This window comes from Aulostomus chinensis, chromosome 1, assembly GCF_037954235.1.
Source record: "Aulostomus chinensis isolate RoL2024-O1b breed Wild chromosome 1, RoL_Achi_v1.0, whole genome shotgun sequence".
In the NCBI taxonomy this organism is placed as follows: domain Eukaryota; kingdom Metazoa; phylum Chordata; class Actinopteri; order Syngnathiformes; family Aulostomidae; genus Aulostomus; species Aulostomus chinensis.
Window position 1 is genome coordinate 54,904,317 of NC_141320.1, and position 23,634 is coordinate 54,927,950.

Below are 23,634 nucleotides of genomic sequence, written 5' to 3' on the forward strand. Positions count from 1 at the left end.
TTTACTGTTTAGTAGTTTGACTTGCATAGAGTCATCCTTACATTAAATAACAGAGACAGGTTTGAAATTCTGTGTTGACACTGGTTACAAAAAATAAAAATGTTTGCCAAAATGTTTTGCTAAATAGATCACACAAATAAACTCTACATACTGTTGCATCTTCAGCCAATAGAAGGAGGACATCACATTGTCGGCGCTGATTGTGGCGTAACAATGCCAGATGACCGTTCATTCTGCTGTTTTACTTAGAACATTGACAAACAAGAGCAGGCAACAGGTGGCGGTAATTAGCTGATGCTGACGCAGTGCTGGTCGGTCACATATCGGCGCACAACATCACATCGTCATTTCCGGTGAGTGCAGTATGCATTTGGGACAGCAATGCATCCTCGAAACTTGCGCACTGCTTGTTTGAGGACATAGTATACTTAGTATACTCAAGGTGAAAATTTTAAGCATGCAGTATGGAAGTATGCGATTTGGAACACACCAAGTGTTACATGAAGTGTGAGTGCAGAACTGAGAGCTGTGCCTTTAAGAGCCCCTCCCCCGCTGCTCTCTGTCACCTGTGTTTGAGTGGAGAGGAGAGGAGGATTTTTTGACAGTGAATTACAGATATACACTGTGATTATACTGTGCACATCTTCCCTGATAGTCTGCATGCTGTTGATGAGTCTCTGGATGATTCCTGAGATGTAGACAGAATCAGTGTTTCTCTTCTGCAGCTGTTATACAGCATGTCCACATGTGGCATGATTTTGTGAACGAGGGCCAGGAAAAAACAGAAAGTCTCATCTTCCAGCATTCACACAAAGACACCAGCCTCTCTCTTCGTACGGCCGTAGAATTTATTTCAGTTCCGGATTATTTCAAAACACTTGATTATTTCAAACCAGATCAGCTTTGTATTCGTACACTGTATTTACTTCCCGACTGTTGAAGTTCCACTGTGTTGCTGATGCACTTGGAAGTTGATGTGCTCCAACCTCATCAGGCCCTGTGGTTCTTTTTGATGACTTGGTAAAAAAGGAAGAAAATCCAGCAATATCGGAAAAAAGGGACTGATCTGTGGGATGTTGCTTGCTGCATTACTAAGTTTAACTGGTGGGCATAACAATGAACATCGTGAGCATTTCCATAGGTGTCCTGCACCCTATGCTGAACTCCTCCAGTGGCACCCCTCATCACTGATGCCCCATCATAGGCCTGGGCAATCAACTTTTTTTCTTGTCCCTCCAGAGGACTGGAAATTCAATGGTAAATGAATAACAGCACGTGGGAAATGTAGTTTAAATGATTAGCATTGCAAGTGGTCCCACAATAGTTGGTAAAAACATCTTTATTGTAAAAATATATTCAAATATATTTTTCAAAACATTTTTTTCCCCTCATCTTTTCAGGGAGGGAGGCACCCCAGCAGCCCCGATGGGCCTCAGATGTTCTGAGTGGACAAAACTGTAAATGCTAACAGTCTGACAACAATCTCACTTATTGATGAGCAAAGAAATGGAATCCAGTCATGTGAGTGATCTCCTGTCAAGTCACTGATATTCTGAGTTGACAGAACTGTTCATGCTAACATTCTGATAATTAGCTCACTCACTGGATATGCTAATCTTACTTATGCACACAAATGCAGATGACTAAATAAGCTCATTACTTTTGAGTTCCCATACATTATTGCCATCACAGCATGCTGACATTTAGTAATTAACATGCGCATAATTATTATCATAACTACTTTATTGTATTGGGCTGCACGGTGGTGCAGTGGTTAGCACTGTCACCTCACAGCAAGAAGGTTCTGGGTTTGAGTCCCGGCTCGGGCGCGGGATCTTTCTGTGTGGAGTTTGCATGTTCTCCCCGTGCCTGCGTGGGTTCTCTCTGGGTACTCTGGCTTTTTCCCACCATCCAAAGACTTGCAATTGGGGACGAGGCTGATTGAATACTCTACATTGACCGTAGGTACGAATGTGAGTGTGAATGGTTGTTCGTCTCTGTATGTTGGCCCTGCGATGGACTGGCGACCTGTCCAGGGTGAACCCCGCCTCTCGCCCGTTGATGCTGGGATAGGCTCCAGCCCCCCCCCGCGACCGTTGATAGGAATAAGCGGAAGACAATGGATGGACTTTATTATTATTATTATATTATTATCTTACCTGATGGCCTGAATGCTCCTGGTAAAGTTCTGCAGGACACGTTTGATGAACACCATGTCAATGTCCTTCTTCTGATGAAACAGCTGCAGGAAAAAGACAAAAGCTTCATCCTGCAGCATTCTCAGGAAGCCAGACACCTCCCTAACAGAAGTGCTGTCAAAGGTGCTGTCTGACCTGGTGGTCTCAAAACGCTCTGTGAGGTCACCCAGGTTCTCATAGACAGTGCTAACGATCCTGCTGCTGAAGTTCCATCTTGTGGACGATGGTCTAGGCAGCCTTCGTGCAACAATCTGGTAGAAAAGGGCCGTGCATTTGGGTGAGCGGGTAAAAAAGCTGGAAATCCCACCAAGGTCAGAGACAAAAACTCTCACTGCTTGGATGTGTGAAGTGGCCTGCTGCATGATTAAATTCAGCTGGTGTGTATAACAATGGAAGTAATGGGCATTTTTGTACTCTTCTCATACCTTTGGCTGCACACCAGCCCTCTCTCGTCCCATCACACTGGCCCCGTCGTAAGATTGTCTCTGAATCAGCAATGGAGCTGGCTGTTTTTGACAAGATGGGGACAAATTCAAAGAACCATTCTTGCACAGTGAGTTTTCCATCTACATATCTCAACACAAGCACCAGCTGAGTCTGTGTAGAGACGTCTATGGTTTCGTCTGCTTGAATTGCCACGAATCTTGCTGATTTCACCTCCTCCACGATACGCTCTCGAATGACAGACGCCATGCAATCCAGCAGCTCAACTCCTGCAGCAGAGTTGCTAATCCAGCAGCTCATTCTGCACCATCTTCAATGTACCTTTAAACACTGTGGCCGTTCTTTAGTGTTTCTCAAACACCTCGTCCTTCGACGCCACTAAACTGACCAGTCCACGACAAATCCCAGGGTTGCTGGACCCTTCACTTTTGTCCTTGCCTCGCAGAGCTAACTCAAACATGCCACAGAATTTCACACAGTCGATAAGGCGGCCTTGGATGTGTCGGTTCTTGCTCACCTCATCCTTGTGACGGCGCACGGCTATCCTGTAGCTCTCATCCAGCTGTGTGGCAATGTTCACTCTTCCAAAGGCCGACAGTTTTAGGCAGCTGTCCATGTGCATTTTCGATGCTTCATGTTTCTTTACCTTTCCGAGAGATGGTGCATATCGGGGACACCAGTCTTTGTCCAGGCGGCGTCAGTGTTAGCATCCGGGTGGATTAGCACACAGGGGAAGCAGAACAGAGTGTTAGCCACTTCACAACCTGCTAGCCATGTTTACCAGCTTTGGGAAAATCTGTAACAGTATGTTTTCCCCGCTTTTGTTGACACCCGTTTTATATTTAAATTCGGTCTGGGTGGTCCCAATTCTTTAATAGCCAATTTATCCAAATTACTTCGCCGACTGAATGGTAATTCCCTCAGGGAAACAAGAGAATTGCAGTTACCCACTATGATCATTCAACAAGCGCGCGTGCTGTACGAAATCATCCCGTGCACCCACCGTGCAGCCCCCTTTAGGTCATATTACTGGGAAACACTCCATACATTTCCATTGTTACACAGATGATACTCAGTTATATTTATCAATAAAGCTGGATGAAGGCCAACAGTTGTCTACAACTCCATGCATTAGTTACATCTAGGCTGGACTATTGTAGTTCTTTATAATCAGGCTGCACCAACAAGTGGTTAAAGACTCTGCAGCAGCACACCTACTGACAGGAACTAGGAAGAGAGACCATCAGAACAAGAACATACACTCATATAAGATAGTCTGAATACACTCTAAGATAATTCAGTGTTTGATAGGGGATGAATACATCAATATAAAGGTCAGTAATTGGTACCAAGTGGATCTTTCCATGGTGACCTCAGAGAAAATAAGATCAGCCCTCACACCCTCATATCCAATGGTGGCTCCATTATTTCAGTTGAACTGCATTCTCTCAAAAACACTTTTTAAAACCAGAACCTCAGAGTTGCGTCTCAACCACCATGATTAATTTCAGTTTCTACTCAGCTTGAGAAACACCAACACAGAATAGGCAAAGGACGTGTTTCTGTTTTGTGACTATAGATTATAGCCTGTTTAAGAATAATCGGTAATTGGCCGAAACTGGCCGATAATCGCCGATTTTTTCAGAAAAAAAATGCAGGGAATAAGACATGGTTTAACTTTTAAAGGATACCCCGACCCGACGTTAGGCTATTTGCCCAGTAGAGGGCGCACCAACTTCATGACAAACTCATTATTCACATCACAGCAATGCAGATTGACTGGACTGGACGTGGCAGCGACAGGGACTCACGGAGGTGACTGTGTCCGCCTCAGAGGTAGATAAACAAGTTTGGGAAATAAACTTATACACTTAGAGTGGAGTTGATATTGAAATAATGACACATGAGTTAGGTTCAGGCTGCACAGTGGTGCAGTGGTCAGCACTGTTGCCTCACAGCAAGAAGGTTCCGGGTTCGAATGCCAGCTCGGGCTCGGGATCTTTCTGTGTCGGGTCTGCATGTTCTCCCCGTGCCTGCATGGGTTCTGTCCGGGTACTCCCGCTTCCTTCCACCATCCAAGGACATGCTATTTGAGACGAGGCTGATTGGGGTTTGACGCATCACAGTTTGATGTTGAAGCTTCAGCACGACACAATGATAAGGGAGCGTCTGAAAAGAAGACATTAAGATAGACCTCAATATGTTCTTTTAATCCCCTTATTTCAAGTGTTGTCAGTCTGTAAATGTCAGAAATCCAAAGTGCAATAAAAAAACAACAACAACCCAGAACAAAACCTTTGTACGTATTTACCCATTTTCTTCTTCTTCTTGGCGACTAACAAAGGTTCCCCTCTGGTTAATGGGTGCTCCTTTTTCTGTGAATTCTTCCCCGCAATGTTAGAAGCTGTTTTTACACAGAAGGAAAGCAGCTGAAATGAACAAGTGTGTTTGTGTAGACACCGACGCATCCCCGAGCATCGCTGTGTAAAGGGGTTACACACGTACAGCAGGACCCGATTTGAACTCCGTACTGTCACATTTGTTTAGACGTGCCTTCGATCTTTAAAAGTTAAGGACAGAATTCAGGTTATGAACAGATTGGGGATGTGTATGTACCTGTAGAGCCACAGAGTTTGTTGGTACTGGAGGAAGCTGCTGCGTTGGTTCTCACCGATGGCGGCCTGAGACCTGGTGCGGCTCTCTGGATACCTGATGGTATGCTGCTCACCTGGGGTCTCTGCAGTCAACAGTTGGGCAGCTTTAATCCCAATGGAGGCACAGGAAGAAAACCGTTCTCATACATCCCAGAAAGATTACACACAGTAATGCTTAACGTATAGTTATAACCGAAGAGAAAAAAATAAAATAAATTAAAAAATATATATAAAAATTTACACACACTTATATATACCTGTTGTTGTAGCACGCAAGTTGTTGTACAGTAGTTTGTTATTCCTGCGATTTAAAAAGAAAATACAGAGGATGTTGTAAACTGAGATTCAGTGCATGTGTCAGTTTTGTATTTTAATGTTTATGGATCATAACTTGAGTAGATTTAAAATGATGAAACTGGCATCGATGCCAAAGAGTATTTGTCTCACATCTGATTAAAGACAATTAAGAAAAGCATGAAATCGTAAAGAGGACGCAGCTCTTTGAGATACAGAGACGATTATGAGAGGGAAAAAAAATCCTCCTCATCTTAGGAGAAAATATTTCGAATGAATTGTAAAAATTGCAATCGCAAAAATGCGTTTTTGCAGAGTTCATGTCATGCTATCATTGCTCGAGCCTACCTCCTGTGTTGCAGCAGGAGCTGAGGCTTGAGGTCTTCGTCTCATCACGGGCAGACCTGAGGTCAGTGGCTCACCCCGTCCTGCAAGTGTGGGGGCCGCCTTTTATTTTAACAGGTGGGAACCAGCTTTAGCAGGCGGCAAAAGGGATTTAGTAACATGTTGTGTCCAGAATGTCTTTCGCCCACTGACGATGTTTGATGGAGCGTCTGATGACACCTGCCCCACCGGCTTGCCTTTCTGCACCACTTGAAATTTGACTTCATTTGACAGTTGATGAGTTCACCATCATAGGAGAAGCACTTCTAGTGCTTGCTCCATTCCATCAAGCTACAGTGGAGTTGTCTGAAGAGAGGCGAGTGTCAGGGTCAAAGGTCATCCCGATGATGAAAATGCTCCATCTTGCACTTGAGCGTCACGCTTCAGCCTTGCTCACTCAGGCAGCCATACACCTACACGAGCACCTGAAGCGTCGAGTCACAGCCACTGCTTCCAGTCTGGAGTCTGAGTGTGTTGACCCTAGCAACACTTCTAGACCCAAGATTCAAATCATTTGGGGTCCTCCAGGTGCACCGAGGCTGTAACCAGACTGCGGTCTGAGTGTGCGCGAGTCATCGGGCGCACAAACGAAGCCCAGCCCGGACCATCATCACAGCTCTCTGCAACCACATCAGGCCAGTTGTTCATCATTATTTGTTTGTTTTTTGAAATTGTACTAAAATGCCAATTTTGTTTTGCTTTTTTTTCTTTTAGATGACCTGTGACAGCACTTGGATGATGAAGTGGGGAGAAGCGCAACTGCAGTTACAATTCTGAAGTACAGCAATACTTAGCAGAAGGGAATATTGGACAGACTCAAGATCCTCTGGTACATTGGTGTTCAAAAGTCCATGTTGTGTTCATTTATTTGATTAGTTCACTACAAATTATAAGTTTATCGCTAAGTTTTCATATGAAAACTTAGCGATAAACTTATAATTTGCCTCAGGAAAACAATGGTGCAATCATGAACGTAAGACATATGTTGTACGTTCATGATTGCACCATTGTTTTCCTGAGGCTGATGAACGCATCACACTCGCGTGCGGTATACGTTAAGTAGCAACGAGTTCTCGCTTTTGATACGTTCCCGGCAGCAGTTAGTTGTGTTTTTTTTTCCTCTGTCGATTGATTTCCATGGTTTATTTCTGAGTGTAAATGACAGAAGGTGAGTTTCATTACATTTTACTTTTATAGTTAAATGCTGACACTATGATAACTTTTTATTTATCTGATAGCTGACTGATGTTTATTTATGCTTATTTGAATAAACTAAGCTAATCCATATAAGTTATATACATGAACCTCCTGTGAGGTGCTGTTTATGAATAATATAATATTGTGCTTATTAATACAGTCCTTTATTACTTCAATTTTATACTTAGTTTGTTTTTTTTCCTGTATTGTGATTACAGACCGCAGAATAAACCACGTTAAAGGAATATCTGCCACTTACGTGCTCTTCAACGGGAACACCAACCTCCTTACCTTGCCTCTCTAAACCAGAATACTTGGAGATTCCCCCTTTCTCCTGTTCAATTGGAAGAGCCAGCGGACTGCCTATCCCAACCTCTTCCTGCTGGCCAAAGAGTTCCTGTGTATGCCGGCATCATCAGTGCCATGTCAGCTTGTGTGTCACAATCCCTGTCTTGTGCTTCCTGTTTTATTTTGTAGTCATGTCCTGTCTGCCTGACCTCCCTCTGTGATTACCTTATGTGTCTCACCTGGGTGATTGCACCACCTTTGTCTTGTTTTCCCTCATGTATTTAACTCCTGTGTTTTCCCCTGTTTGTTCTTGGTCCATTGCATTTGGTTTTCGTGTCGTGCGTTTAGTTTACGTGTCGTGTTGTGTTGTCATGCGTTTAGTTTACATGTTGTCATGGCAAGTTTAATGTCCCTAATCAAGTGTCACGAGTTTTCCAATCACTAGTTCTCCAGTTGTCAGTCATGGTCTACCAGTCTCCCATCCCGAGTCGAGTCGTCAAGCCTTCCCGTAATAAACAAAACCTTTGGTGCACCATTCAACTGTCTGCGCTTGGGTCTTCATCCCCCCTCACCTCCACCTCGCAAAAGTGTTCTCCACGGCAGGAGAAATCGCTTGCAAGAAAAGCAACAAACTTAATTTTAAAACACAGGAAAAACTTATTTTTTTGAATAAAATTTTTAAAAACAAAGTCCACAAGCATCCTCATTCAAATTATGATACATGTTCACATTGTGGAAAGATATTGAATGATACAATATGAATGCAAAGACTTAAATGATGTTATTGTATACACTCGGTCATCATATCAGTGTAAGATCAGTCTGTCAAGTAGGTTGCCTGCAGGGATTTTTTAAGTCCAGCAGGTGTCAGTATTCAGTGACATAGTATCAACACAGTGTGTCATTGTGTCGACATGCTTCATGATGCCTCATCGACCCATCACTACTTGTGGGGGTCCACAGTGACGTCGATGTGGGCCTTGACCAGCCTCTCTCAGTACTTCATGACTACCGGGGTGAATGCAATGGGTTGGTAGACATTTAGGCCTGTCACTGTGGAGCGTTTGGGGACAGGAACAATCGTGGCAGTCTTCAGGCAGGTTGGGACAGATGACAGCACCTGTGAGGTGTCCGCCAGCACCTCAGACAGCTGTTGTGCACAGTCCCTCAGTACTCTCCCCGGGATGTTGTCAGGGCCTGCAGCTTTGCGAGGGTTGATTCCCTGAAAGGTCTTCCTCACATCTGCTGTGGTCACACTGAGGGGCGTGTCGTCAGGTGGTGGTGTAAGTCTGGTGCTGGGGGGGTGTCATGGTCGTCAAAGCGGACAGGAAACTGATTTAAGGAGTGAGGCGCTGGACCTGCTCTACTTGTAAAGTGTCATGAGATGACATTTGTTATGATTTGGCACTTTACAAATGAAATTGACTTGACTGAAATGGAAACTGTCTGGGGGGGGGGCCTTCATCAGTTATGTGTTTGATCTGTGAATTCTGTGTTTGATCTGTGAATTCCATCTTTGATCTCCTGGTTCTGAGCATTGATCTCCTGCTTCAGTCTTTGATCTCTGACTGATTCTAAACTCGTCAAAGGATCACATCAGCATATTTGCCCAGACTCCAGATGGTGATTTTACCAAGTGCACCACAGCAGTCCTTGTTGCTGTCTGCTGTTGTGACACAGCAAAGTAAGGAAACAGCCTGACAGTCCTCAGGAGGAAATTCAACAACCTCCAAAGATGGAGGTGAATCTAGACCTGCTCATGTTGGCCATCCTTGATGAACTTGGGCGGTACTCTGGTGCAGGGGATGAGGTCATGGAGCTGAAGGTTCTTCTTCCTCGCATGAGTGCATCTATTTGCTGGTTTAGGAGGCTGGTGCCGCCTGTTGTGGAGAAGACTACAGTGCAGCGGAGGGTCTCTGCCTATGTTACCAAGGCATTGGAGGAGGCGAACACGTTATTATTTCAGGAAAACTATTGGAGAAACACTATCGGGTGTATTTTGACATCGGTTCGATATCGATACGGCATTTTTGGGCCATTATCGGGGCCTTACCAATATGCAACCGATACGATCGTGCATCCCTAATATGAAATATTAATTATTCGGGGCACCACCCTGATGAGTTCAGGGAATCTAAAATACGACTTGTAAAAGTTATCAGTCTCGAACAGGGTTTATCTACTAAACTCTGTAACATTAACTACCTAGGGACAGCTCTGATGTTGAAGGATGAGATCCGAGCACTGACTATTGCTTAGACACGTGACCACAAGTTTGTCCACAAAAGACACTACGACTTCTCTCTTATAATAAAAATATATTTATTAACACAGTGCATCAATCAATCAGCAACACGTTGATAAAACGGTTTATCTAACCAAAAGATACAAAGTGATAATATGAATGAGCGTGTGTGTGTGTGTGTGTGTGTGTGTGTGTGTGTGTGTGTGTGTGTGTGTGTGTGTGTGTGTGTGTGTGTGTGTGTGTGTGTGTGTGTGTGTGTGTGTGTGTGTGTGGGGGGGGGGGGGGGGGGGCACGGTGGTGCAGTGGTTAGCACTGTGGGCTCACAGCAAGAAGATTCTGGGTTCGAGTCCCAGCTCAGGCGCATGTTTTTTTTTTATTTGCATGTTCTCCCCGTGCCTGCGTGGGATCTCTCCGGGTACTCCGGCTTCCTCCCACAGTCCAAAGACATGCAATTTGGGGACAAGGCTGATTGAATTCTCTAAGTTGACCGTGAGTGTGAATGGTTGTTCGTCTCTGTATGTTGGCCCTGCGATAGACTGGCGACCTGTCCAGGGTGTACCCCGCCTCTCGCCCTGAAGAGGAGAGTTGAAGAGACCGAACCTTTCTTGCGCTGAAATTTTATCTGGTGAGGCAGATGATGTCACTTCCTGTGGAATGTTACCGGCTCTCAGCCAATAGCAGTGCGTCACACGAACTTCTGGTCAAGCAAGGAACGAGTTTTGGGGGGGGTCAGTGGCCAGATTGAGCCCCCTGTTTCTGACCCTTTGTTTCAAGAAACATGTGGTCACTCAAATGCAGGCTTCAGAAAAGGGTGTTAGGCCTCACAGGCCGAAAGTCCTTTCTTCAACTGGATTAATTGTCACGTCTCTGAATGAATCTCTTGACCTGGTTGAGTTGGCAAAACATCTCCCTGTGCCTAAGTGGGTTCCCCCAGGTTCGCTGCCCTCCTACCACAGACGAAAGACGTGCAAATGAGGACCGAGGCTGATTGGAAACTCTTAAGTGAGTGTGAATGTTGTCTGTCTATATATGTTGGCCCTGCGATGGACTGCTGACCTGTCCTGTGTGAACCCCACCTCTTACCCAAAAGCTGCTGGGATAGGCTCCAGACCCCGCGACCCTTAACAAGAACAAGCGGAAGAAAATGGATGGATTGCAGGGATTTGGTTTTGCAGCATCATAGTGTAACCCAGTTTTGACGCATACCGCGAACTCGCTCCAAACACAGGTTTAACTGAAAAGTCATTTGGAACCTTGCGTCTTTCATGATGTTTCTTGTGTTGCAGCAGGTACCTGGAGGGTGGGGAGCTGTTCATTCCTCCTAGTTGGAGGCCCCTGGGCCAATTTTTGGTCAATTTTTTTTTTTTTTTTTTAGTTAAATACATTCATTATTTGGCTTTTGACCTGCGTCTCCCAATCTTTTGTCACAGCTTCAGTGCTATGTTTTTTCACGTTTTTTCCCCAGTGTGTGTTCTTATGTGTCTTGTCCAGTTTCCCTTTACCGAAAATTTTTTACCACAAACTGAGCAGGGGAATGGTTTCTCTCCAGTGTGCGTTCTCATGTGTTTTTTCAAATTTCCCTTTTCTGACCATCTTTTTCCACAAACTGAGCAGGTTAATGGTTTCTCCCCTGTGTGCATTCTCATGTGTCTTGTTATTTGTCCCTTTTGTGAGAATCTTTTGCCACAAACTGAGCAGGTTAATGGTTTCTCCCCAGTGTGCGTTCTCATGTGTGTTTTCAGATGTTCTTTAACTGAGAATGTTTTGCCACAAATGGAGCAGGGGAATGGCTTCTCCCCAGTGTGTGTTCTCATGTGGTTTTTTAGATATCCATTTTCTGAAAATTTCATGCCACAAACTGAGCAGGGGAATGGTTTCTCTCCTGTGTGTGTTCTTGTGTGTCTTTTCAGATGTCTCTTTTCTGAGAATCTTGTGCCACAAACTGAGCAGGGGAATGGTTTCTCTCCAGTATGCATTTTCATGTGTGTTTTCAAATATCCCTTTGAGAATCTTCTGCCACAAACTGAGCATGGGAATGGTTTCTCCCCAGTGTGTGTTCCCATGTGTTTATCCAAACTCCTTCTGTTACTAAAACCTTTACTGCATGTTGAACACCTAAAGGGACGCTCATCCTCACTGACTTCTGTCTGAAATTCAGAAGAATCAAAGGTCACATTCCTGATGCTCTCTGATTCTCCTTCAGTCTTTACTTTTTGCTCTTCTGAGCTGCAATGAGTCACTTCCTGTCCTGGGCTCAATTTCTGAAGCAAATTCCTCCTTGAGCCAAAGGGTTCCTTGTGCTCAGAGGTAGTCGTGTTATCAGGTCTGACCCAAACATCCCCACTGACTTCAGTCTCAGCTTCAGAAGAGTCTGACATCTGGTCATCAGTCTGGGGTTGTACAAGTGTATCTGGATCTACCTTGCTGGCTGGTTCTGGTTCTGGCCCTCCACACTCTTCTTCAACAACTTCTGTTTTCAGAGGATGAACTGGGCTGCTGCTCAGAGACTCTGTTTTCAAGTTCTCCTCAGTTAGACTCTGGTGAAGCTGTGGGAACTGAGGTTTCTCTTCGTCCCCTTCACTCTTCACAGGGACCAGAGTGAAGGGGAACGTGGTGATATCAGCCTCCTCCTGCCCTTGAAGCTGCGCTCCCTCCTCACTGGTCCAGAACTCCTCCCACTCCTCTTTAATGTGCGGGGGCTCTTGGTCCTGCAGGTCAGGGGGAACCTCTTCTTTAATCACTTGCAGCTGCTCCACATCTGCAGGACACAAACAGCAACATCAGAAATCTCTTCATTTTACTCTGAAATAGCGGAGCAACAGACAGAAACAGAAATCAACTCAATGAAAAGAGACATCCTGCTACTGACGACCAGTCAGCAAACTGGGAATAGAAACGCTGGGTTCAGATGCTTGGATCAATGTTGTGTCACCCATGTCAAAAGTCATTGGTCCCCTCTGCTGAAAGTTTTTGTCCATTCATAATCACATGGTGAGGTTTAATGGCTCTAATAACATCAAATAGCCATCACAATGACCTGGAATATGGACACAACAAGACCGGAGACACTTGCTGGCTAGCATGAGTGCCACCTCCCAGTTTCCTGGTCAGTGTGCGGGGTCCAGGGACATGGTGGCCACTGGGAAAAGTGGGACAATTTTCAATTTGCCGATCAAGCCCAGGCCAGCTGGGCCATGAACAAAAAATTTTGAATAGGCCTGTACATTTTCCAATATAGGCGGCACGGTGGTGCAGTAGTTCGCACTGCCACCTCACAGCAAGATGGTTCTGAGTTGGAGTCCTGGCTTAAGCACAGGGTCTTTCTGTGTGGAGTCTGCATATTCTCCCTGTTCCTGCGTGTGTTCTCTCTGGTACTCCAGCATCCTCCCACAGTCCAAAGACATCACGAGTAGACGAGGTTAATCCAGACTCTAAATTGACTGTAGGTATGAATGTGAGTGTGAATGGTTGTCTGTCTCTATGTGTTGGCCCTGTGGTGGACTGGTGACCTGTCAAGGGTGAACCCTGCCTCACACCCAAAGGCTTCACCCCCCTGTGACCCTTGACAGGATCAGAGGTAGAAAATGGATGGATCGGTGGACTTTCCAGTACACGTGTTTACAGGTGTTGGTGTGGCACAGCCTGACTGGTCCTGTCTGACCTGAGAATGATCTACTTTTACTGAAAGCTGATTGGCTATGTGGCTCAATTGGTTTTGTTTTCTCTTTCATCCCTATCAGTCTCAGTCAGCTTTTTCATGACATGTGTTTTCACGCGTGACTGTGATGCATCACCAGGAAAAAATATGTCAAAAACTACAAAGATAGGAAGAAGAATAGAAGAAGATATACAGAAGAAAAATAAAACTGCTACAAAAGATGCTGCCAAATGTATTAAACTAGGAGACCTCTTCCAAAGTGGGAGGGCTGGTGGTGGTCAGGATGCTGAAGCTGCAGGAGCAGGACCCAGCACTGCGGACACGACGACAGGTGGACACAGTGGAAACTTAAAGCAGGTTAAAAACGGCTAAATATTCAACCTAGCTGGGGCATGCATGCATTTATGAAGCTAATTATTTGGTAACAAACTACCTGTCAAAAACAAGATCCAAAACCCAACTCTTCTTTACATGACCTGCAGGATTTTATCATCATTGTATATTTTTCATTGTATCTTTGTATTCTACATGTAGCTGAGTCAATGCCTATGATATAATATTTTACTCTTAATTTGGTGAACTTTCTAAAACCTCTAATACTGTAATATTGTAGTAGTAACAGTGTGCTAGCCTTTTATTTAGAAGTGGAAACTATTCTGCATTGTTCTATACTGTTGATGAATGGTTGATGGTCTTCAAAGTTCCTGTTCATGGTTGTAGCACTGGAGGTCTGAACCAGTGAGACACTCAAAGAGCCGCATGAGTGATGTCAATTCAAGCCTGCAAAACGACTCCAGCTACGGTCCTGCTGAGTGTTGTGATGCTCCGTGTTTAGCTGTCAAGCTAGCAGCTCTGGACTCACTGATCTGGACTGAAACTGCAATGAAATGAAACAACAGAGCTTCACTGGTGTCTGCAGGAGGTTTGTCTTTGGATTTTGTCCCCTAAATCGACTGTAACATTGGTTCATTCTGACGGGACTCATTTGGATATCATGTGACTTGCTGCAGGAGACAGACTGCTGACGTGTGTGTGTGTTGTGTGTTTTGATGTTGAAGTTTTAATTGTATTGTTGGTGATCCAGTGTGAACGTCACCTAGGCGAGGTCTTGTTGTGGTTCAGTTCAATGGTAACATGCTGATACTGATCGTTAAGGCAGGTCTTCTAAATAGGACCCAGCACAGGGATTTGCACAGCGCCTGGAGCGTCTCTGGAGCTCCACTTCCTGGGCTAAATTAGGGGCCCAGCAGGTCCCTGGTGGGGACTCACCTGCTCTGTCCAGCCTGACTCGGGGATTCAGCACGGCATCAAGCAGCAACCTCTGCCGGCGGTTCTCCCGCTCGTACTCCGCCACGGTTTCCTCCAACAGAGACACGATCTGCTCCGCGGCCGCCGCCAGCCGCTCGGTGAGCAGCTTTCTCAGCACCGGGACTCCAGCCGCTGAGTCTCCTTCTCCCAGCTGCAGCAGGAAGTCTTCAGCGGCGGCGAGGATCCGCTCCTGGACCGACACCCGCAGCAGCTGCGCGGCGCACATGTTGTGGTTCTACTGGCGCCGCTAAGCCTTCAGGAAACAAAGACCGAGGCAGGGGTTCCCGGACTTCTCCTTCTTTCTTTGTTGTTTGAAAATGTCCCGATTTCTTCTTTTTCTTCTTCTTCTTCCTCTCTTTCCTCTTCTTCGTCTTCGGTTGGCATCCAGCTTATTTGCGCATTACCGCCACCTTCTGTTCCGGAGTGTGGACCAAACGGTAACTTCCAGTATTCCTATCCTAACCAGATCTACTATGATCAGCCTCTGGATTAGAGGCGGGGTTCACCCTGGACAGGTCGCCAGTCCATCACAGGACCAACACATAGAGACAGACAACCACTCACTCTCACAGTCACACCTACAGTCAATTTAGAGTATCAATCAGCCTCGTCCTCTCTTGATGTCTTTGGACTGTGGAGGAAGCTGGAGTACCAGAGAGAACCCAGCAGGAACAGGGAGAACATGGAGACTCACACAGCTGGGGCTCAAATGTGGAACCTTCTTGCTGGGAAGCAACAGTGCTGACCACTGCACCATTGTGTCACCAGAAAGTGACACCAGATTGTTTGGATTCTCTGTAAAATGAAGTACACATGAACATAAAGACCTTTTCACAGGGCCGGTGGTGCAATGGATCTGACTGCGGATCAGAAGATTCTAGGTTCAACTCCTGGTCAGCTCGTTTTCAACTTCACACTGAGAGGCCTTCACACCTGAAGTGAGACCCACTGATGTCCTCCAAGGTTTCCTCCCTTGTCTGCTGTAAACATGAATACATGTGTGGATCCTGCTACCTCAAACATGTTCAGCAAAAAATCTGAGTGTCTCATCAACATTTTCTGTAAAATAAATGATAGAAGCTGTTGAATTTTTGTATCAGAACAAGGAGAAAGGTGACATTTAACATTGAGAACAAGTGAATGCAGAGTTTTATTGATGGTTTAAGGAATCAGCCTGTGGGAAAACTGGGTTAGTGGTGGCTCCAATCTTCAGACCCTCAACATCTGACAATTTCTCCATCTTTTCATCCTGAACCATCAGCAAAGACAGAGGCAGAGGTTAAAGATGTCCTCCCTCCAAAGACAGTGGGTGATGTTCTCAAGAGCCTAACAGCAGATAAACCCCTCCCATTCTCATTCAGACAGATGCATCAAATAAAGGCAACAGGAAGATGGTTCCTCCTGCTGTTCAGTAGTCAGTCCAGAATCTGGGCTCTCCAACAAAATGCTGGATTTCCTCCAGAATGTGGATGAGTCCACTGCTGGGATTGGAGCTCTCATGGAGCTGTCACTTGACAAATTTACATATTTATAAATGGCTGGTTGTCAGGGTTCTGCAGAGCTGGATGATGAACTGATCATTTGAATCAGGTGCGCTGGAAGTGGGTCCCCTGGAACAGGGTCGAGAAACACTGTCCTAAACTACAAGTCCGACTGCTTTCATAAAATTCATCGTTGGATTCAGGACGACTCCTGCTACTCGGCCGTGGTGGGCGGGAGGAGGCTCAGGCCCTAACAACGTTGACTGTGGCTTTAATTTAATCCTAGGCTGAGAAATCTAAACCCCTGCTACCATTAGCACACATAGAAATAAAGATTCAACTGACCGCTCAGTCTACTTAAGCTAGCACACAGAAAAGTACTGTTGTTTACTTGCTAGCTAATAAGTGAGCAACTGATGTTTGCAATTACATTGAAATAAACTAAAAATAGAGTCAATAGCTCAAATCCTATTACCACCAAAGGATCCACGTCTTTAACACTTCAATCACATAGCGACTCCTCATGATTTCTTCATCTCTCCACTGTATTTTGTAGGAGGCTCATGCTGGTCCACACTGCCTTCCCCCTAACAGATTCAGCTACTCTGAGACTAAAGTTCGTTAGTAAGCTCAATAATTGCGATCATTTTTTGCTTATAGACATCATTAATATTCCCATCCAGTAACGATGATCTCTCTCCAGCAGTTTTGTTGACAGTTAATGAGCAGGCAGGTCATGGTTAATTTGCATGAAATGCACATTGCTCATTTGCATAAAAGTTACTTAATATTTGTTGAAAACTAAACAGACATAAAGCTGTAACCTCACATGAACACTTGAAGTCTAGATTTCAGCTGCATGTAAAGAAACCAGCATCAATCCTTGTGTTGGTGTGTAAACCTGGACTAATAGAACCAGGCTCAGAGGGTTTCTGTCTGTCAGCTCTGAAGAAACTCAAACGATGAAGGCTTCAGACAGGAACTGACAACTTTGAAAAAACAAAAAATTACAAATCTCAGTTTATTTCTTCATGAATATCTTAATTAGGTAATCAAAACCAAAGCACTTAAGTTAAAATTAGTCACACCATCACTAACGAAGGATATATTTGACCCAATGTAGTATTCCTGGTCAAATGTAGTTTTCATCAAAGTATATTAAAGTACAACACTGTTTGCCAAACTGAAGTTCTCTACTTTAATCTCCCAATATGCAACGTCACATCAATGAAAAAAAAGGAGGAGCCTATAAAATGACATGACAAGGATCATGAGGGGGAAAATTCCCTGACATCAGAGTTCAAGGGTGAAGTCATTTTTGGAACAAATAAGAGTTCATCCTCCTTTTTCTGCCTCGTGTCTCTGAACCAGCTCATCGTTTGTTGTGTCCACGCCGTTCCGTGTCGTTTAACATGTTTTATGTAACATGAATGACACATTAATATCCAAATATATACATGACATCAATAATATCTAGGTACAGATAAACATCTATAACAAGTGAGAGAAGTCATGTTGTTTTCCGACCTCTCAAAGGTACATAGCAGTGCTTGAGGAGTGCTGACATCATCATTCTGGTTCTTTGCTGGATGAAGGCCTAAACTCTGCAGTGAAACCTACTGCCTTGAACTCCCTCTTCATTTCTGCTCAGGCTTTTCCTGCCAACAAGGCAGTGGCAACAGAGGCAGTCAGCTGATGTCCACAGCTCAACATGAGAAGGACGCATTTCTTTTGAAGAAAAAAACTTGCATGACATTTCAAGAAGTTTAACCTTCCAATACAGGACAGCACAACTCACAAACCAGTGTTGGGCAAGTTACTTCAAAACTGTCATGCCTTATTTATTACTTGTTGCTGTCATTTTGAAATAATTGGTTCCATTAGGATTGTGTCTGCCAGCGCTTGGTGACTGTACAGGAGGTCTGTGGACCGCAGGGCCACCATAAGCCCATTTCCTCAACTCTCCATTTAGTACAGAGGTCCCCCAAGTCTGGACCAGTGAGGAGAAATGTGATAGTGGAGAAGTCCTTTTGTTCTTCAACTGGTCCAACTTGATGGTGAGTCTCCTTTTATCAAGGGTTACTGAATGCTTGTGTTATTTATGGCATTGTTAACACTTTAGAAAGCCTTCATTCAGAGCTGTAAAGAACCTTTAACCTGATATCCCAGACATCAAAGTGGGCCACTAACTGGCCAGATGAAGCTATGCTATGCTGCTGTATTCTGAAGAGCTAAAGTAGCAGCTTCTGAGAGGGATGCTAACCTGGATGTGTTCATCTCCTACTTTAATATCAGCGGCCCAACTTGGAGCTCTGACAGTCTCGAGCTTTTTGTTCCTGTTGATGCTTCAGTCAACAGGGAACTCAAACCTGCTATAGAATCATCAACAACAATGGAATGGAAAACATATGAAGAAAAAATATTTTAAAAAAAATTATAAAGCTGAGAAATGTTAATGAAGAAGAAATGCACACATTATGATTGAGGCCAGAAAATAAAACTCCACACCAAATGTACTTTGACATGTAGGATAATGAACTTGAATGTGTTGAAATAGCAGATAAATGAATCCACTACCACACAACAAGATGATGACCCACTACCACAAGATGGCGTCACAGATCCTGACACTCTGTCACCTTTAAACCTTAAAATAAACTTTAAAAAGCTTTACAGTGAAGAATGATTTTTTAAACCTTTTTTGCCCTTTAATTTTCATCTGTGCAATTGTCTGATTTATTAGAAATAAACACTGTCTGCTGGGTTTAAATTGACTGTGATTCTCTTTTTGCATGCAAGTTGAAAGTTATGCCAATAAATAACAAAAGTATTTGAAGACCAAAGGAAGAACCCCCAAAGTCAGGACCCTGAGATCAAAGTGAACGCTCTGATCTCAGAGGTTTAGATATTTCACATCCCATGGCCCTTCAAATAAGAGCTCTGTGTCACTGTCTAAAAGTTTTCAAGCGTATTTGTTTGTTAAAGTCCTTTTTACAAGATAAGTAAAGCACGCATGCCATGGTGGACCTGTTGGCACGCTGGATTTTGAATCCAGTGACCTGAGTCCAAGTCTCAGTTCCAGCAGGTTTCCTGCAGCCTTCAGCAGAGCTGCCATGTTTCTCTGCAGAGAACTAAGTGATCCTCTCAGCAGGTTGAGGGCACCACCAACAAGTGAGGCAATGAACCCCTGACTTCCTTCTTGTCAAACAGAAGACTCATAATACATCATTTGAGTAAAGTACATACCGTAAATGACCAATTAACAGCCCGGTGTCAAACTGCAACCAGGTCTCATATAATGGCCGTGGGTCCGACCTCATTTTGTAAAATAGACGCCTGTCTCAAATAAATGCCATGGTTCATTCAAACACCTGGGGGCCATTACTTGAGATTAATTTTATCTTAACTTGGTTTCATGTAAGATTTTGCAATTTATTTGAACTTACCAGTAACTTATGTCGCATGACGTTAGTGCACCGCAAACAGCAAATCTTCAAGCTCATGGTTCCATGCAAAAAAAAGAAAGAAAAAAAAGATCGACAAGGTGATAACGTCGACGTGTTGTGAATGTGTAGATCTGCTATTTTGGCCGCATGAGACTGTCGTGAAAGTTGAAGTATGCGGGCCTCAAGTTGTCACGCCCTTTTTCTTACTAATAAAGTGTTCTTGTGTAAAGTGTTCTCTGGACAATCTTGATATTTGCACTACTGTTCTTTAAAGTACTACAGTATATTGTTATACCTTGTATACCTATTACTAAAAAAATAAAATAATGGCCCAGTGCTGGACAGTGCCAAACTAAATAAAAGCCTGTTACCAAGAGACGCCTGGTCTCTTTTAAACGCCCAGGGTCCACATCCATTTTGCAAAAAGCTACTGGCTACTAATTGGTCATTTACGGTAATATCCCTGACATCCAAGTAGTTAGTGAAGTGTGGGAAGAAGGTAGGAGATCTCCAACAGGAGCCTTCTTTTCTCTGTCCTCCTTGATCTCATGGATCATCACAGTCAAGTGGAGACCCAAGCTCCTGGACGGATTTGGCACTCAGGAATTGCTGAGTTTTCCAGTGGACTTTGTTCCATCCATGGTTCAGGAACAGGACTCCTCCTGGTTAACCTTGTATCCATCCACCCCAACTGTGTGTTTTTAGAGAATTTTTCATGTCATGTCAAGACATCAGGCTGGTGTGTTTTTCAATGAGAGAAGTTCTGGTAACTTAATTATGTGGCATATTTGTTGAAGCAGTAATTAACTGATAAATTAAGGAAGGCCTGGCCAGTCTTTGCTCACAGGTCATACGATGGAGTTAGAAAGTCCTGAATAAATCTGGAGTTTCATGACTTCCTTGTGGTTCTTGTTCCTTTTGTCCATGTAGTCTGGAACAAGAGCAAGATGAACCTCCAAATAGCAACAGGTTGTATTGCAGGCGATGTCAAGTCGTACTTTGAGGAAACTCATCCTTGTGTTTGGATCCATGGTGTAATGGTGCGCACTCTGGACTCTGGATTCAGTGATCTAAGTTCAAGTCTTGGTGGGACTTTCCTGTCTGGAATGTGTCCCATGTAACAAAGTGACCAAGAGATGTCATGTGGTTCTGGTTCATTTCTTCTCCTTTAGAAAAATGAAATTCATTTCTTACTGCCATGAACACAGACTGTGTGTTTAATGTTAACAATAAATGCAACAACTCAGGAGCCAGTAGCTCCTGTGGAAAAAATTCTACCTTGTCAGTGAATTAATTCATTTAATATTGCGGTCTGCGACTTCAAAGTTTCTGCCAGGTTGGCTGAGTGGTCTAAGGTGCTGTGTTCAGCTTGCAGTCTCTCCTGGAAGCGTGGGTTCAAGTCCCACTTCTGACTAAGGACATTTTTTCCATGTTCCTATGCATCCAAAATGGAAAATTCCAAACCAAACCAATGCATTTTCTCCATTAACTTTATAATCATATCTTCATTGTTGCCATCTCATCCCATGACTAAAGTTTGGGTTCTGTATCGGTGGTAAAATATCCTTACATACATCCATGCCCCTCACTAGTTTGCACACAGAAATGCATATTATACCAATTTAACGAGTTCCTCAAGTAGTTTCAGAAGAAAGACACTTTGTTAGCTCCTGTAAAGGTCACAGTTTGGGTTTTAACCCTTTTTTTTCATTGACTGCTAAATGTCTCAGTCAGAACAGCTGAGATGAAAAACTGAATGTCTGGATTTCTTCCTGGACATCATCAGGGTCTCAGAAATTGCAATTGAAAAAAAGATTCAGTCAGATGGGAGTTAGAACTTGGAGACCAAAGGAAGAACCCCCAAATTCAGGACCCTGAGATCAAAGTGAACGCTCTGATCTCAGAGGTCTGGGATATTTCACATCTTCATGGCCCTCCAAAATAAGAGCCCTGTGTCACTGTCTCAAAATCTGAAAACATTAGTTTGTGAAAATTATATCCAGACGACCACTGTAGTCCCTTATACATGATTAGTGCCATAATTTGTCTCACTCATTTTAACCTTTGAATGGTTCCATGGTGTAATGGTGAGCACTCTGGACTTTGAATCCAGTGGTCCAAGTTCAAATCTCAGTGGAACCTCCAGCAGGTTTCTGACAGGCTTTAAAAGATGAGTTGTGTTTGTCTGTGACTGCTAACTATGGTGCAAGACACCATCAACAGTATTTAGAAACTCTCAGCTCCTTCATGTTGAAGAGAAAATGCAGGCTCTTTTCATGCTGTCAATAATTCAGGCCTGAGCCCAAAGAAACTTTGGGGCGAAGACCCAACTGTTTTTGCCATTTTTATTTCTTTTTTCCCACTTTTGCCACTTGGAACCATAATTTGAGCTCAAAAACTCACCAAATTTGGCACGCACATCCTGTACGGCAAAAATGTTTAAAAAAGTTAAAAATTAAACCCCCAAGTGCCAATTGAGTTCCACAGCGCCACCTACATCTCTCAAAATGTGTTCTACAGCCCACCACGGCCCCTAGGAATGTCGTAGAGACATAAAACCAAAATTCAACTATTTGTCTCATCAAGACCTACAAATGATATGAGACACTTATGACCTAAATCCAACAGGAAGTCCACAATATGGACATGAAAGCAGTGTTGTTTTTGGCAGGCATTTTAGATTTAGTTTTAGTCTTAGTCTTTTGGACTAAATGCTTCTTAGTTTTAGTCACATTTTAGTCATTTCTATCCTTGATAGTTTTAGTCTAGTTTTTGTCGACGAAAACTCAAAAAGGTTTTAGTCAAATATTAAAGATACCTATAAATAAAAGATATATGTGTATGTACTTAATAGGCCAATACAGGTGTTAGAATGAAGCACACTGAAACTGATCTACTTTCAAGGGGAGTTTTTTCCCTTCTTTTTCTTTCTCTACCTTATACTTTTATTATTTTGTTGCAGATGCAGACAACACACTGGCACACAATATGAGTATTGTATCGCAATAAAATATGATTAAACAAAAAGTAAAAGCACACTTGACTTCCATATGAATGACCATATGTCCTACATATTAGCTTTAGCTGCTGTTATTGGTTAAAGCATCCAGGCGTGTTGCTTAGATAGGGAACAGCAACAGGTCTGAAGACCACCGTGTTTCCCAGTCCCACAAACATGGGTCAAAGCATTTCACTTGCCACGTGTCCACAAATGGACAGGGGTTTTATTCATAACATGCTAAATTAATAGAAGGGCTGGTTTAAACGAGCCAACATTAGCAGGGCTCCTGGCAACCCCATTCATTCTAGCTTTAGCATGTAGCACTAGGAAGAGGTCTCTGCACCAGGCGTAACCACCACCACCACAAAAACTTAGGCTTATTGCAAAACAGAAAATGCATCACTGGGCTGGCCTAACATAGGCTGAAGCTATGCTTTAATCATCCCTCTTTTTACGACCACCCGACACCGCTGCTGCTGCCATGGTGTGTGTCTCTTCCGCTGCAGACAGGCCCAGACTTGTCTCTGTGTGTGCCTGTGTGTGTGCGTGCGAGAGGCCTTTAGTGCGTGTGAACTGATGATGGGGGCATGACCATTAGGACCAACAGCTACAGCTGGCTCCATTCTGATGTGTGAGCTCTTGATTGACATTGCACGCATGTTATACTTGGCGGAAAAAAAACACATGTTTTGAAACTTTGATCGTCCACCCACGAACAATTTAGTCTCGTCTCATTCTCATCAGATGAAAATGTATACAATTTCGTCACATTTTAGTCTTTACAGGGCTATGGTGACGTTCGTCGTAGTCTCATTATCGTCATGGAAAAAAGGGGTCTGATGTCGTCATTTTCGTTTTCGTCCAGCGTGACGAAAACAACACTGCATGAAAGGACAACTTTGTTCCTATTTTGGACCCCAAACAAATGCGATCTCCTCCCAGGGCGTTCATGGTACCGACTTCAAAATTTAACACGACTCGTGACACTGTGCTGAACAAAAGCCATGAAAAACTTCGTAATAACTCTAACAGTTTA

At 43.8% G+C, this 23,634-nt stretch overlaps 1 protein-coding gene, 1 long non-coding RNA gene and 1 other non-coding gene across 4 annotated transcripts; 1 reads left to right on the forward strand and 2 right to left on the reverse strand.

Annotated features, from left to right (window-relative positions):
• Window positions 1-2,141: 2,141 nt before the first annotated feature.
• Window positions 2,142-2,686, reverse strand: LOC147272262 (uncharacterized). The gene is made up of 3 exons (XR_015116507.1): window positions 2,624-2,686; window positions 2,334-2,449; window positions 2,142-2,242 (listed from the first exon to the last, which is right to left on the reverse strand). It is a non-coding gene; the product is annotated as an uncharacterized LOC147272262 (long non-coding RNA).
• A 7,314-nt stretch (window positions 2,687-10,000) lies between these two features.
• Window positions 10,001-15,041, reverse strand: LOC147272263 (uncharacterized). Of its 2 annotated transcripts, none has more exons than XM_086206150.1 (2): window positions 14,632-15,041; window positions 10,001-12,462 (listed from the first exon to the last, which is right to left on the reverse strand). In XM_086206150.1, the coding sequence occupies exons 1-2, from the start codon at window positions 14,894-14,896 to the stop codon at window positions 11,153-11,155; spliced, it is 1,575 nt and encodes a 524-aa protein (XP_086062276.1). In that variant the 5' UTR covers window positions 14,897-15,041; the 3' UTR covers window positions 10,001-11,152. The 2 variants fall into 2 exon arrangements, with proteins under 2 accessions (XP_086062276.1, XP_086062358.1); XM_086206232.1 differs by lacking the exon at window positions 10,001-12,462 and adding an exon at window positions 13,495-14,239.
• Window positions 15,042-21,667: 6,626 nt separating this feature from the next.
• trnaq-uug (transfer RNA glutamine (anticodon UUG)) lies at window positions 21,668-21,739 on the forward strand. Its single transcript has one exon. It is a non-coding gene; the product is annotated as a tRNA-Gln (tRNA).
• Window positions 21,740-23,634: the final 1,895 nt, after the last annotated feature.